This window comes from Aptenodytes patagonicus, chromosome Z (genome assembly GCF_965638725.1).
Source record: "Aptenodytes patagonicus chromosome Z, bAptPat1.pri.cur, whole genome shotgun sequence".
Classification (NCBI taxonomy): Eukaryota; Metazoa; Chordata; class Aves; order Sphenisciformes; family Spheniscidae; genus Aptenodytes; species Aptenodytes patagonicus.
Window position 1 is genome coordinate 24,694,163 of NC_134982.1, and position 14,797 is coordinate 24,708,959.

Here is a 14,797-nt window from a genome sequence, read left to right on the forward strand (position 1 = left end):
TGGTATCAAATTCCTCTCACAATGCCTTCTTGTTACTTGGAGTCTAAGATTTTACTAGAAAATAAATAATTTACTGGTACACTGCTGCTTAAATAGTATTGAAAATATAAAGCAAATTGTAGCTGGGTTTGCCAGATGTGCAGAAAGAACCTTGACAGTCTGGACTGCATCCAGTCTGGATGTCAGACATCTGGGTTCAGGCGAATCCTGAGCCATTATAAGCTCTGGTATTATGTTCCCACAGGAAAAGAGTCCTGCAGAGTGGTTCTGGCCAACACCATCAGGATGTCTGCTTCATGCCAAGCCTGAGGAGACAGAGGTACCATCCAACCTGTGGCTCTGTCTCTGCAACAGAACAGGTCTTAACCTAAATCTGATTACTCCAGCGCATACATCCTTCATGTCTGTACTCAAGTCCAGCCAGGTTAACAAGTCTAAGCATGAATGAGACATTTACATTGGATACTGAAACTGATAGTTTTAAGCAGTGAGATGACCTCAGTGGGAGTGAGTCAATTCAGATGCCATAAACAACACTTAACTGCAGCATTAATTCTCTATACAAGTTGCATATTTGCAGGAGCAAATACGCAAAAACTATTATGAATGTCTGCAAACTATGATCACGCTTCCTTCAGGTACCAGCAGTGAAAAAGGTTAGGAGAGTATCACTGATTTTTCCTATGCCTAGTTGACATCTGATCTCATCTGCCCGAACACTATGGTGGTTTAAGAAAAGAGAGATTTTAATAACATTTAGTTGAGGAACTGCAAATAAATTTTAACTTACTCCTACCACCAAGTAGTCAGAACATGTATGTGGTCAGTTGCTGCAGCAAGCCAAGTGATTTGATAAACACTGGAAATGCACTTGCCCTGCATATGCCCTTCACATAAGCCTGGCATACATATACCATTTTAAACCTAACGTATTAATTTTGCTTGCCAACAAAACTGTTCTTCCAATATTAAACTTATGCAAGTGGTCTTGTTGGATCACAGTGACTGATTTTTAAGAAGAACTCTGAATTCTGTACATAAAAAGTACCTATGTCAGTGACAACCAGCATTTATTCTGAATTTAGAAAATTCATGTGGCTAGAGATACTTCCATTGTATATGCATTCAGCAATGTCTGATTAATAAATAGTGGGAACTACGCTATTATATACAAACCAACATTCTAAACCCTGCTTTTGGCTTATAATCTACTATTTGAGCAAAACATAACTGCAGCTGAAAAGGGAGATTGAAATAATGCCCTTTTAAAGCATTAGAAGTAATTAATTTTAATTTTTTTTAGTTTTGCTATTGTATTTGAACAGTTTGTAAATTAAACTTCTGCTCCAAAGCATAAGAAATATCATTAAGACATAATAATGACCAACAAAAGTTTTTGACAAAATACCATGAATTTAAGAAACAAGCTGAATGCCCCAAGTAGGTTACTACAAGCAACATTCCCAAGATTATTATCTAAAACAGATTGTTTGAGGTCCTGCGTTGTCCAATCCCACTACAGACTGCCAACTACTGCTAACATATATAAGGTCTGGATCCAGCAGTTTGACATGCTCAGACAAATCTGTGAATCCACATGGAGTTCCCCTGAATTTGTGAAAAGGAATCTTCTTCTGTCAGGCTGTCCAGCTGGGGCCTTAACCTCCTTCAGATGGGGGATGTCTTGTCAGTCGCAGAAGCAAACTGAATTATAGAGGACAAGTAAGTGCGTGCCTTTTCCACACGGTACCACTGTTTTACAATTTCTCCATGCCTTGAACCTTTCTAGACTTTATGCTTCATCCATTTTTAATATAAAGTAGTAGTAATGGAAACTTTTGAAAACGTGTCAGTGTGGTTCAGTATGTCTACAGCTGGCTATACACTTCAGTGTGTTTTTATGACTGAGAAAAAATTTGCATTAGCTTACTGCATTCTTAAAGATGAAAAAAATAGTGACCTGGCCTGAGACAGTACATCATGGAATCTAACAAGACACCTTAAAACTAGGACAATTTTCTGAATACTAAGTCTATACTGTAAATATATATTAGTACCAAAGAGAACTCCAAAGACACTGATCTAGAACACTAAATCCTTTCCAATATAATTTCTGATCTTTATAATTATTTTATAAATTAGACATTATTTTACATATGATTCAAAAATACCATACTATATGCAATTTATAATCCATAAAAGTAGATGCATTCTTTATGGTAGAATCAGCTTTCAAATGAGCTAATTTAAGAAGAATATGAGTAATTTGTATATATATGAATTCATGTATAGTCTTCCAGCAAAATAATTCCTCCTTTAACCAAGTAAGGTCATGCTTTTAGCCACAGCCTACTTCTTGTGCTTTCTTTTTCACTTCTGCTTGGATGGAGACATCTGTGCTACCCAGCACAAATGCTACTCAATGCACAGAACTTCACATGCCATGGAAACACTTGGCCTTTTATATTAAACATTTCCTTGGAACCACAGTAGCCTCAAAATGTGATTTAACCTCTCATTCACTTTCCTAATAATAATCACTTTCTACACATTCTGAAGTATTTAAAACTACTGGGCTTTTCAGCTCAAAATGAGAAGATTTGCTACTGTGGAAAACTTGTTTGAGCACTCAGTGAAGAGCTTTGACACCTGGCAGAGGACAGAGGTGGGTCAGAATGTAAGAAGTTTGGTTTCTACTCGATTCCACTATTATGAGTTCCAAAACTTTTCTTAAGACTTGCTCCCCTCAGAATTAGACAAACTTCCTTTCCTTGCGGTGAAGTTCTTCTCTCTTCAGCCAGTCTACCACTGTTTCTTCTCTTCTTTCCTTCAGTATGACATACTGAGCTTAGGCGATGCCTCAGCCTTGTTGCTTGCACCCAACATCCAAAGGCCCCAAAATGCTGCTCGTTGCCGGCTCTTTCATGAGAGGGCCAAACCTGCAATCCATCCACAAATGTAACATCCACTGAAGTAAATATGAGTTTGGAAGCCAGCAAGCCTGCTGGACAAGACCTTCAATTTCCTCACATGACTGCTCACTGGATTATAGAGCTTTCCTCATAACTTCAGACAATTTATAGCATAATCAGGGCCCAGCAGATGGAAACTGCTGGAATGAAACTTCAGTAAGTAGCAGCCTGTAATTCTGGGGCACTTTGTAATGAGAAATATAGAGGGAGAGGCTGAAATAGGAAACAGTGACAGGGAAATGAACTGACGGCTTGTCACTTTTATTATAACGAAACTGAGAGAAAGCCCTCTTTGCACTAGAACTCATCTCAGATGCTACAAGTGTTCTTCAAAGTCATACAACTTATGTTAATTAGATCATGATCTCACCTGACCACCCCGAATAACTAAACAGAATAATTCAAAACATTCACTAAGGGGAAGAAATTTGACTCATTTGGCAATACTGAAGCCTAACAGGACAACTGGAATAAATGGAATGATTAAATTTCGCTTGTGAATAACACTCACTGTTAAAGATTACTACTTGTTTTAGAGTTAAACTTAAATGACTGGCTTTGAGACAGATGTTAATCAAGGACTATGCAGAATGTGACTGGCAGTCTCTTACAGACCAACAATCAGACTGGAAAATACGACGAATGCCTTAAGCACAAGATATTCTGAACTATCACTAATTCTAAAACAAGTAATATTGTCTTTAATATTCACTGCCAATTGCTTTATTAAACCTGTTCTAACCAGCAGATGTATAACAAAATATTCATCAGTAGGACTCATCATTTAAAAGTAACTCTGTGATGGATTTATCTGAAAGTTTTTAAATTTTTGTGTTTGTCTTCTAATTTCTGTTGGGAATAAAAGAAGCTTTTTCCCATGCAAGTACTACTGTCATGTGGTCAAGAGATTAACAGTAAAAGAAGAGATGAGAATAAAAGAGATGAGAATTTTTAAACCTACTTTTAAATGCAACTGTTTACAATTTGTAAACAAAATATTTCTAAAATACTTCTAATTATTTTCTGATGCTGGCACTTGCAAAGGATCTACTTTTCTCTTCACTCTCTGAATTTATAGCAACGATGACTTCCACACCAAGCAATTCCTCTTCTCTGTTATTTACTCAAAGTTTCTAAACCCAAATTCTCAGAGACAGCAAGCGGGTGTTCAGTTCAATCAATGTCTCTCTGGAGAGATTCAGCATCCTAAAGGATCCACTGTTTCCTCCTCCCAGTTCCTTGAGCTTGCAACATTTTTGTAACCTGTAAGGATCTCAGCACAGACCTAATCTTGCAGCCCTAGTGCAGACACTGTAAACACTGAAAATGTTGCCTGCTAAAGGACTACAGAATTGGGTCTTAGTACTTACAATTAAGCTTGAAAAACTGATGACTACTTTTCCCCAGGACCCAGATCAGGTTTTAGGGGTTTTCTGCACCTTCCTGTCTGCTTGCTTCCTGCAGGGACTCAAAAAACTGAAAGATATGCCAATTAAGATCATCTTCTGTAATTTAAGAGGGACAAGCACACTATTATAGTAGAACATGTAATGTGCACTTACCAGACCATTGCAGTTGCTTAAGGCCACTTTAGTTGTACTGTGTTGGTCTTGCAAATATCCTGTGTAATGACAGTGGTCTAAAAAATCATGCTTCCATTGTGGTCCATCTTTCCCCCAGTATTCAACTGTAAAATGTCTGGACACCAAATCTGTGTTGAGAGTCAGGTTTAAATGAAAGTGCTTGCCATAGGCAGAAAGTTTAAAAAATAATTTAGATGCTGCCAGTTCTTGGTCATAAGGGTCTGTGCTCCTCCTCCTTCTTGAGGGTTTAGCATTTTTCACAGTAAAGCTGAGGAAGGCTCCATTTTGATCAACCCTTATTGGGATTGTTAGTTGGTAGTGTTCAAGGTAAGACAGGAATTCCTCTTTGTAATCACAAGGTAAGACAGTCCAGGGAGTGGGCATAGAAGAGAAGAAAATATAACAGGAAACAACAAGTAGTAGTATAACCATAAACCATACTTGGCTAAATCTCATCACCCTCATGAGTAAAAGTCATTTTCAGGTAAACGCAAGATGTAGCGTTTTACTACATAAACCAAAACGTTCTTTTCTTTCTTTTTAAGTCAAGAAAATGTGTTCAGTTTCCTATTAATTTGATGTCACTGGAAATACAAACATTTTTAACTACATATCTTTTCCTATTTACCCAAAATATGTAAACGTTTGGGGCTAAATTCTAACCTAAGACAGACACATTCTTCCCAGTGATACCATTCAAAGACAAAAGCTATTAGATCCATCTGCAAGCATAAAAACAGTAGTAATGGAAAGTATTATATTGTAAAAACTTGTAAACAGCTCTTCATTTCACTAAAAACCTGTAAATGTTAATGGATCGAAGTAAGATTAGACCCTTACTTCCTAGTCTAAAAACATGTTAATGTTGTTATGGCAAGTCTCTAAACTATTATCAAGTACAATACTTTACTACATTTAATTTGCAAGGCTTTCCTACAGTTAAAGTAGACAGAAAGAAATTGAAACAAAAAATTTAATCAGATTTGCTGTATTTAAACTTCCACAACAATGAATCATGATAAAACTAAGAGCAGAGCCCATATGATCTTATGAATTATATAAACGTGGTTTAGAAAATATTACCCAAATGCAATGCAAAAATAGATGCTTCTTGTCATCTCAATAGATGCATCTCATCATCAGCTACAGAGGTCGGACCCCTACCTTGAGAACTATATGAAAGCCTGTTGACACTGTGAAATTCTGATGAAACCATGACTAGGCTCAAAATCCATGTCCACGTCTTCCAAAAAATTTCCATAATTTAGAAAAACAGAAAGCTCTTTTTTTTTCCTCCTTGGAGAGCTACCTGTGTGCTATCGAGTTAACTCCACTCCAGAATCGCACCATAACAGGTATATTTATTTTATACTACTTCCAAATTAACTATTGGAGGTTCCACTTTTTGACAGGTATTCTTTTCCAACAACCTGTACTTTCTTCTATATCTGCAGTCATTTTCTCAATTCAAAACAAGTATTTGTAAGATTCCTTAAGATATCAGTAAGACGTTAGACTGGATAGTTACTGAACTTGCTCCATTTCTTTTCCTGAAAAACAAAAGAAAGTAAGTCAAGGCAAATTCTTCCTACTAAAACAGATCTATACTGCAAAACACTAAGCCATCATAGTGAACTACACAATGCAACATTTTGAAATAATATTCAACCATTCTCACTTTTACTGTCCAAGGTCACAATCTTACAAAAACCATGAATTACCATTAACCTTGAACAGCAAATCCATACAGCTTAAGATGCACATATCGACTTTATGTTAAATAGGTGTAAGGATTCATAAAATTAAGGTTTCTTGTTGCTCAGATACTGTGTTCAGACTTGTTCCAGCTATAATTAATGCTATGCACTCATTGATTTCAGCAGTGAATAACTAGACCCAATACACTGGTAGACAAAGGAAGAACCTGGGAAAGAATCCAGAGTACAGTTATCTGATCTTTCTGCAGCATGTATCTTGTTATTACTTGGGCCTGGGTTCTGCTTATGCAGGCAGAATTCTCATTCACTTAAATGGGAATGCTGCACGTTCTAATACCAAAGAACAAATTTCAGTATCTGAAGCTATTCATCATACACATTCTGATTTTTCAAATATTTGTTGTCAAAAATGTTTTTATATATCTTAACTACAATTTGATGTAGTAGAATATATTTTTATTTTCATTTTGCAGGTCACGGGATTGAGCAAATAACGTGTTACTTGCCTTTTTTTTTTTTTTTTTTGCATTTAAAACACTATTGCAGTAATACTAAAAAGCAGCTTTAGCTGTGGCCAGGGATTAAATGGAAGATCTATGCAGAAAACTAACAGTCCAGTATCATGGGATACCAAACCATGTGTTGTGCCAGTTGGTACTAATCAGTCCTCTTAAGCACTCGCAGCACACCTGTGCATAGAGCAAACTCTGCTGAGGCAGACAATGGAGAAACAGAACACCTAGGAAGGGAAAACTGTTTAAAAACAAATTTCCAAAAGCATACAGAGTCACTTACACATGCACCAGATAAATTTGCCTTTCTAAAATTCTGGGAATGATTTACAACATTCATTCAGACAGGTAATACCCCTGCAGCCAGTGGATTATTTGTAAAGGTTCTAGAGTTGTAGCATATCAACAAAGATCAACATCATGCAAATCCTATTTACTAACATCACAGTGAATACTAGAAAACTTCTTAGCCAATTTGAAACACATCTAATTATTACTGTGTAAATGAGGTTAATCTGATCATTCCAATACCTACTTTTTAAATATCTTTCAAGACAGCACACAGGATTTAATCAGGCTCATAGAGGGAATAAAAGATACTTTGCAAGCATAGCTTGGGCTTAGTAGTATTTTTTTCTGGGGAAGCATAAGGATTTAGTGATGCCATTCACATGCAGCAAGGCCTCAAAGCATATTAATAAAATCTCTGGTCTAGCCTTCCATGTAAAACCTTTATTACCTAGCTAATATTTAGTAACAGCTTTTAGACTTTTATAAGTTTTGGAGAGACGTAATCAACCCCATACTCTTCAGCTACATTAGTACACTAAATAATGTGCCTTATTTCCAAACTGAGAATGTCCAGTCTCAGATTCCTGTCACTGAATCTTGCTTTACCCGTCTCCTAATGAGCTGCTTTCTTCTCCTTGTATGGATAATTATAATCTGATACAAGCACCTCTTGACACCTCCTAATAAGCAGCTCAACCTATTTGGTTTACCTCACTCTGTACAATCCAGTTTCCAGATGTCTAAATATTTCTGCAGGTTTTTTTTCTGAACTCTTTCCAATTTGTCAGCATCCCTTTTCATGCACAGATACCAGAACTGGACACTGTAGTCCAGCAATGGCTCATCACTGCCATATATAGAGGTAACATTGTCTCACAGCTTTTACTTAGCCAAAAAATCGTAACGGGGAGCTCATGTTCAGCCTGTTAGGCTGATAATAAGTTATCCTAACATTAAGACCTCCTGAAACTATAGTACCTAAGGAGCTAGGTGGCTCAGCGTACTGGACATAAACTACAGTGCCCATTATTTAGACACCAATGGCAACAGTGTTAGACAACAGTGTCCAACAGTCACCCACGTCTAGCGTCTTTGCAGGGGTCTGTGTGAAAGGTCTCCCTCATTCCAAGCTTCACACAAGAAAAATCTTCTTTCACATTAAGGTTGTTGGAGTTTCCAGCAGAACTTTTAACCTCCTTTCCAAAAGTCTAACAGCCAGCTTGAGCACTGATACAAGCAGACCACACGTAGCTATATTAATGCTCCAAATTAAGGAGCAGTAATGGACGTGGTAACTCCAGATACAGTACTTCTAGTATGAAGTTTGGTAGGAACCTCAAAGCATCCACTGTCTATACCCTTTTTTCTTTCCATCTTCCTCCGTAGCATATATTCAGCATTCCACTTTTGATTGTTGTCAAGATGGCACATTTGGCCAACACTAAGCTTACAATAAGAAGCGTTTCCTCCAGCTCATGGCTGAACTACATGTTCAACCACAGGTAAGAGCAGGTGTGGCTCCATGTCCTGAACCACTACCTAAAACCACAAGCTCCTACCTAATTATAAAAGCTCTGCCAAGCAGCAAAGAAGTACGAGATGTTTTTCAAAATCCAGGATGCCAATGACAAAGCAGGTGCACGGTACTGGCATTTCTGTGGAGGCACTGATGACAAGAACGGCAGTCCTGTCACTGGTGCCATGAGCTTCCTACCCACTGACACTCAACGAGGAGAAAAAAGGCCATAAACACGTACTGGAAGACTTTGGGCTAGAAAGTGGATTATGGGGAGGTGACTAGCCAAACTGCTCAGATCGGCCACCCTGGGAGCCTCCATCTAAGCAAAGGCGCCTTGGGCAACTGAAGTGTCCCTTAAACTGAAAGTAGCTGAAGTTTTAGGATAGGCAAGCTGCCAAGAGACCGCTCTCCCAAGAGCTTCACCACACGTGCCACCTCCTGGGACTGCCACGTCCCCCAGCGCTCCCGGGGTCCCCACACCAGGAGCGTCCACCACAGAACCCTCAAGCTCCGGCGCACTTGGCGGCGGTGAGGTCTCCCGGTAGCAGCCGAGGTACCGAAACAACATGACACCGCAGCGCCGGATCACACAGACCGACCGGGGGTTACGCTTCGGGGCGGAACGAACGGGTCGAGGGTAGCGACAAACCCGTCGAGCTCCGCGGCGGGCGGGAAACGGACCCGCCGCTCCCGGCGGGCGGGGGTCACTACGCCCCCCCCCCTCGGCGGCTCGGCCCCCGCGCCGCCTGTGGAGGGGAGGCACGGGCTCCCCCCGCCGCCGCGAGGTACCCGCCGCCTTCCCGCCCTCCCCAGCACGGTCGGGCGGCGGGGAGCGCCGCGGTGAGGCGCGGCCAGGGGCGGCCGTCCTTGCCGGCAGTACGAGTGGTTGCTAAGGAAATGGGGAGGGCGGGCGGGAGGGGACGGGACGGGGCGGGGGGCGGGCATCAATCACACAAATTCAATTACAGGTATCGGGGCTGGCCGTGAAAAAGTGTTGCAGGGCTTCAAAAGCCGGGGATTAGCCGTGCCCCTGGGAGCTCCCCAGGCGAAAACAGCGACGCGCAGACCGCGCCGGGAAGGGCTCGGTGAAAAGAAACGGGGGCCGGGGGGTGGCGGGGAGGGGGACACGTACAAAGGGGAAGGACGGATCCTTCCTCCCCGGGAATTAACCAGAAACCGAGGCGTGAGGAATAGAATTGCTGCTGTGTGTGCCCCGATGTACGGCGGGGCCGGCCGACACCCCCGTCCCCGCCTGCCCCACGGCTCCCCGCCGGCCCTGCCGAAGGGTCAGCTGTCATTGCATTTCGGGGGGGGGGGGGGGGAAATGCAAAAAAAGCAAACACACACACCCCGAAAAAAAAAGTCAACAGACTAGAAAAATACATGGCTACACACACAGCCCAACACGTACACACATGCATGTTTTATACGCACGTCTGCACGCACAAAAAGTTAAAAAAAACTAGTATTGAAGCAAGTTGGAGGTCACTAGACACGCATCCCTCAGAAAATTCAGAAGGAAAAAGGAAGGGGGAAAAAAAAAAAAGCGCCCTCCTCCCTAGAGAGGCTGAAGGGAAGAGTCTGGTTGCTGTGGTGGAGTTGATCCTAAAGTTAACTTTCAGCAGCCCATTTCCAGACAGCAGCGCTGAATCTATTTGGATAAAACGCGTGTGACCCAGACACTTGGCGTTTGGCCCAAACGCGTTGCACCGGCAGCCCAAATAAAAACAAGAGTCTGACTCTCCCCCTCTCTCTCCCCCCTCTCTCTTCTCTCTTGTACAACAATGAAAGAAAATAGCGAAGACAAAATCCGCACACACATCGCCAGGGAGCGAGAGCCCACTTACCTCCTCCCACCAAACAAAGTCCCTTTGAACCCCGGGCCGCTGCGGAGACAGGCACACACCGATAAACACGGCTCCGCGGGGTTAAGAGTCTGGCAAATCCCAAGCGGCTCGAAGTAAATCAAAACCACACGCTTCCATCTTCCTGATGAGTCCGGCGAGAGCCCGACATCCCCGCCAGCATCGGGCTGCGGGACGGCGGCCGCGCCGACCCTCCGAGCCCCGGCACAAAATATGCACTTGTCTGACCGCTGCAGCGGACAACGCCGGACACGGCACGGCCAAACGCCGGGCTTCCTAAACTTAAAGCAATCCGGAATGGCTGTGGGGTTGTCGTTGGGGTTTGGGGGCTGCTCTGGTTTTCATCTGTTGTTTATTTTTTTTCCTCCCTCTACCAACGATTTAGTATTAAAAGTATGAACAATCTAAAAAGATTGCACTATTCGAGACCGTACCTCATAAATCACTACTCTTTTCGGTTGAAAATCCTCGCACCCCTTCCCCCATCCTCGAAGGCTTCTCTCTGAAATTACTCCAAATCCACCTCGCCTAATGCAATATAAACCTCCCCCCGCTCCCCAAAGCCCTGCACGCACCATAATTCGGGACACAAGAAAAGCAAAAAGTTTCATTGAATAGCGTGAAATCTTCCTTACCGTTTTCATCTTCAATTTCTGATATAAAGTAAGTTTCAAACAATAGAGATTGCACAGGACGATTCCCGTATTCCTCTCTGCTTTTCCCCTCTGTGCAAGCAACCATCAGGGTTATATTCTCCAACAGAATAAAATTCTCTAGCCTTCCTAAAAGGGGTTTTTAGAAAACGGGCTGGCTTGGCAGGAGGAAGGATGCCATCAATTCACCCAACCTATCACCCTGCACATTTTGTCTTTCCAACAAAAAGGGGGGGGGGAGGAGGAAGGAAGGAAAAACAGGCTTATATTGGGGTGGGGGTGGGTGCCCTCCTCTTGAGCAGCCTCCTCTGTGCAAAATACCATGTGAATATCATCTGAGTTGGGGGGGGAAGAGGGGGGAGCGAGAGACAGAGCGGGGGGGGGGGGGGAGAGAGGGGGAAAGGGAAGGCAGGCAGAGCAGGAAGGACTCAGGAAAGTTTGGTTGAAGTAGCCCCAGACCTCCTCTCGCTGCCGGCCCCCGGCCAAGCCGAGCGCGGCGGCAGCAGGGAGCCTTGGCAGCCTCGCCCGGGGGACGGCGCGGAGCACGCTGACGTCAGCCTGCAGATGTGCCCCGGGCCGGCGGCGCGGCCGCGCATGCGCGCCGCGTCACGTGGCGGCGGGGGGGCAGGGGTACAGTCGGGGTAACGAAAAACGGCGCGGGGGGGGGGGGGGGGGGCGGGGAGGAGGCCCCGCGCACCTCGCGGCGGAGGGGCCGGGGGGGTGGGGGTAACGTCCCCGGCGCGACCTCCGGCCGGTGCCGCGGGGAGAGGCGGGAGCCGCGCCGCTGGCGGGGAGCCCGGCCTGGCCGCAGGGAGGTGCCGGGACGGCCGTGCCACCGCTGCCGCAGCCCCGGTGTGCAGGCGGCTGGCGCCGGGCCGGGGCGCTGCCGGTGGGCGGCGGGCCGGGGCGGCCCCTTCCTCCCATGCCCCTACCCCTCCCTTCCCCGCCGGCGGGGCCCGGCTCGCGCCCCATAACGGGCCTTAATAAAAGAGAAAAAAAAAAAAACCACCATTTCCAGCTGAGGGGAGGCGGTGTCTGAAGCCCGCGCAGCGAGCGGCAGCTGGCTGACCACCGCAGCGGGGCCGGGGGTCCCGCCTGGGCCCGGCCCTGCCCCCGCAGCCCCGCGCGGAGCGCTTTCACTTTCATTTGCGGCGGGGAACCGGGTGGCACTGGGCGGGAGACGGGGGCAGCGGGGCCACCCGGGGACTGTGGCCGCGTCGCGGCATCGCCAGCCCCGTCTGGAGGCGGGAGGAAGGTGGGCATGGCAGAGGGTAGCTGGCGGTCTGCGGCATCGCTTGTGTTCCGTGAAGCTGGCGGTGGCGGGGGGAGGGTGCAATCTGAGACTTGCTCTCCTAACCGCCAAGTTAATTTCCGATAGCCAAAAAAAGATGGGGGGGGGGGGGGGGGGAGAAACAACCCTTCCTGAATCTAGGTTCTAAAGTTTCGAGCTTCTGCTAACAGTATTTCCTAAGTGGTGCGTGTGCGCGTTTTCCTCCCGAGCCGGAGGTAGTAGGTGTAATTCTTCTGGTGAATCTATAATAGTTGGCTGGCCTGCGAAACGATTCGCAGGGAAAGGTCCAAGAGCGCAGCTCCTCCGGGACTTCTCCGAGGATCGGAAGAACAGGATCAGCCTGCAGAGTCAACAGTCCGCGTAGTAACCCGCGCGGTCGCCAAGGGCTGCCTGCCTGCCCTGTGAGGTGGGGAAGGCAGAGCTGTGGCTGGCGTTCACTCTTTCAAACAAACGCTGCACGCTTACCTTTAAATATGAAGCACTGATAGAGTGGAATGACATTCTGCGTGTAAGTATGTGAAATTTCTTTTAGCGGTAGCTCTAGCAAAATAAGCACAACCCCCTAAAAAGCTGGTCGCATTTGCCATCAGTCATACTGAAACTTTGCACTAAACACAGCTTATTTGTGAGATCCTTCTGCAGTCGTTGGGCAAATGAGTGTCACAGTGGTTCGGGGAGTAGCAGAACGTACCAGCGCACTGAAAACCGGGGCTGTGAAACCAATGCTCCGTAGGAATACGGGCATTCAGACAGAGAAACGCTTTATCCTGGAAATAGGCTGCCAACCTGCTCCCCCCGCGTTAATTGCTCATACCGAGGGCGCCATCCTGCGTCGGCGAGCGGGGAGGGAGCGCGGGGAGCGCCCGGGGCGCGCAGGGCTGCCCGCTGCCCCGGGACGCACAGCGGGCGAGTTCCTCCCTTCCTCTGCTTCATCGCATGCGTGCGTGGGGAATTGCTGCGTTGGTGGGTATGTCTGCTTAATTAAAACAGGTTTTTCTACTGTTGAGCATTTTTTGTTAATATGCCGAAGTTCCTGCTTCTGCAGCAAATCAATATATAAGATGATCGCATGGATAAACCGCGGTCACCAAGCAAGCTCTGCAACAGATGCAGCCAGGTGTACCTTAGCGGCATCATCTGTCTCCACGGACAGGCGGCATCATCTGTCTCCATGGACAGGCATTGTGACAGGTTCTGCTCAACCTTTTCTGCAAACTCAGTGGTACATACGGAGAACTGCAAGACTCTATCCTTTCGAAAGGACAGATTGTGAAGAGCAAGTTTTTCCCCCGTTCTGCATCAGGACCAAAAATAACCTTTTGAACAGACAGAGACATATCACAGCCAATTGCCTCATGCTTATGGTATCCTCATGGGATCTGGGAGACCTGCCTTCAAATCAGACCCTGCCCAAGTCGGACTCGGGAATGCTCACGTTGCTGTCTGACAGCTAGGCTGGGGACTATTCTGGTGTGGAAGACTGGCCTCTCCATGGCTGGAGCTGCTCTGCTGTGTATAACTGATTAAATACTCATCAAGCTAAAAAGAAAGGCAGCTTATCAAATGTCTGGTTAGGGCCCTCACATGGGTTCAACTCCCTACTCTAAATCAAGCAAAGCAAAGCAAAGATATATGGGCTCTGCAAAACCCAGCTGCTTGCTCAGACCAACAAGTTATTTATTCCCTGTCCCAGACAACTACATTTTCTTGCCTACACCCACTGCTGGAGCTGAGAAAATGTTTCCAATAGCAATCTTGTCAAAACTCGTATATTACCAGGAAAAGCTTTGGCTCCAGTTAAAAAATTCCTGACCATCTGTGATTAGAATTTCTGACAGAATTCCCAATACAGTTTGACTTACCTGTTTTGCTTTATTGCATAAAATCGTTTTTCAGAGTGAACCTCATTCAGATAAAAATAGTGGGCTTACTTGATGACTTTTATTTTTCTTTCATCAGCCCAAATAATATCTCTATACATTTTTTACGATCTGCAACTTTTTAGGAAAGAAACTTGCACAGAAAGCAGTATGCAGATTCTTAGCTTAAATTTTCCTTTGCTGCAAGTAGAAGTCTTTGTAGCAGGGATAGGAATTCTACTGTGAATTCTGATAACATGTATAAACCATTTGGGCAACCGTGTCTCAGAAGCTCTGAACAGGATTATACTTTTACTGAGCACAGAGCATGTTACTCCATGTCTTAACCAGTTTGTTAGTCTTTGCTGACCGTGGAAGTAGTTAGCTAAAGCATTCTTGACTTTACTTTACTTTAGGCCTTTGAATCCTTTAGCATGTCAGTCAACAACTGGTAAGATTGGCAAGCACACATATTTGTTTATTTACATTAAACTTTAATTTATCAAATTTATATCAAAATATCAATTGCTAGAT

The 14,797-nt window shown here is 44.8% G+C and overlaps 1 protein-coding gene across 2 annotated transcripts in view; it reads right to left on the reverse strand.

The window, feature by feature from the left end:
- The window catches only part of ADAMTS6 (ADAM metallopeptidase with thrombospondin type 1 motif 6), a 158,655-nt gene extending 147,367 nt beyond the window's left edge, over nucleotides 1-11,288 (reverse strand). The window contains exons 1-3 of one of the 2 annotated variants that reach the window (XM_076361965.1): nucleotides 11,096-11,288; nucleotides 5,720-6,105; nucleotides 4,535-4,899 (exon numbers count right to left, since the gene is read on the reverse strand). In XM_076361965.1, coding sequence (XP_076218080.1) covers nucleotides 4,535-4,899; nucleotides 5,720-5,816 — 462 coding nt within the window. In that variant the 5' untranslated portion in view covers nucleotides 5,817-6,105; nucleotides 11,096-11,288. Of the gene's footprint in view, nucleotides 1-4,534; nucleotides 5,021-5,719; nucleotides 6,106-11,095 lie in introns of those variants that run through there. The other variant, XM_076361964.1, reaches the window with a different exon arrangement.
- Nucleotides 11,289-14,797: the final 3,509 nt, after the last annotated feature.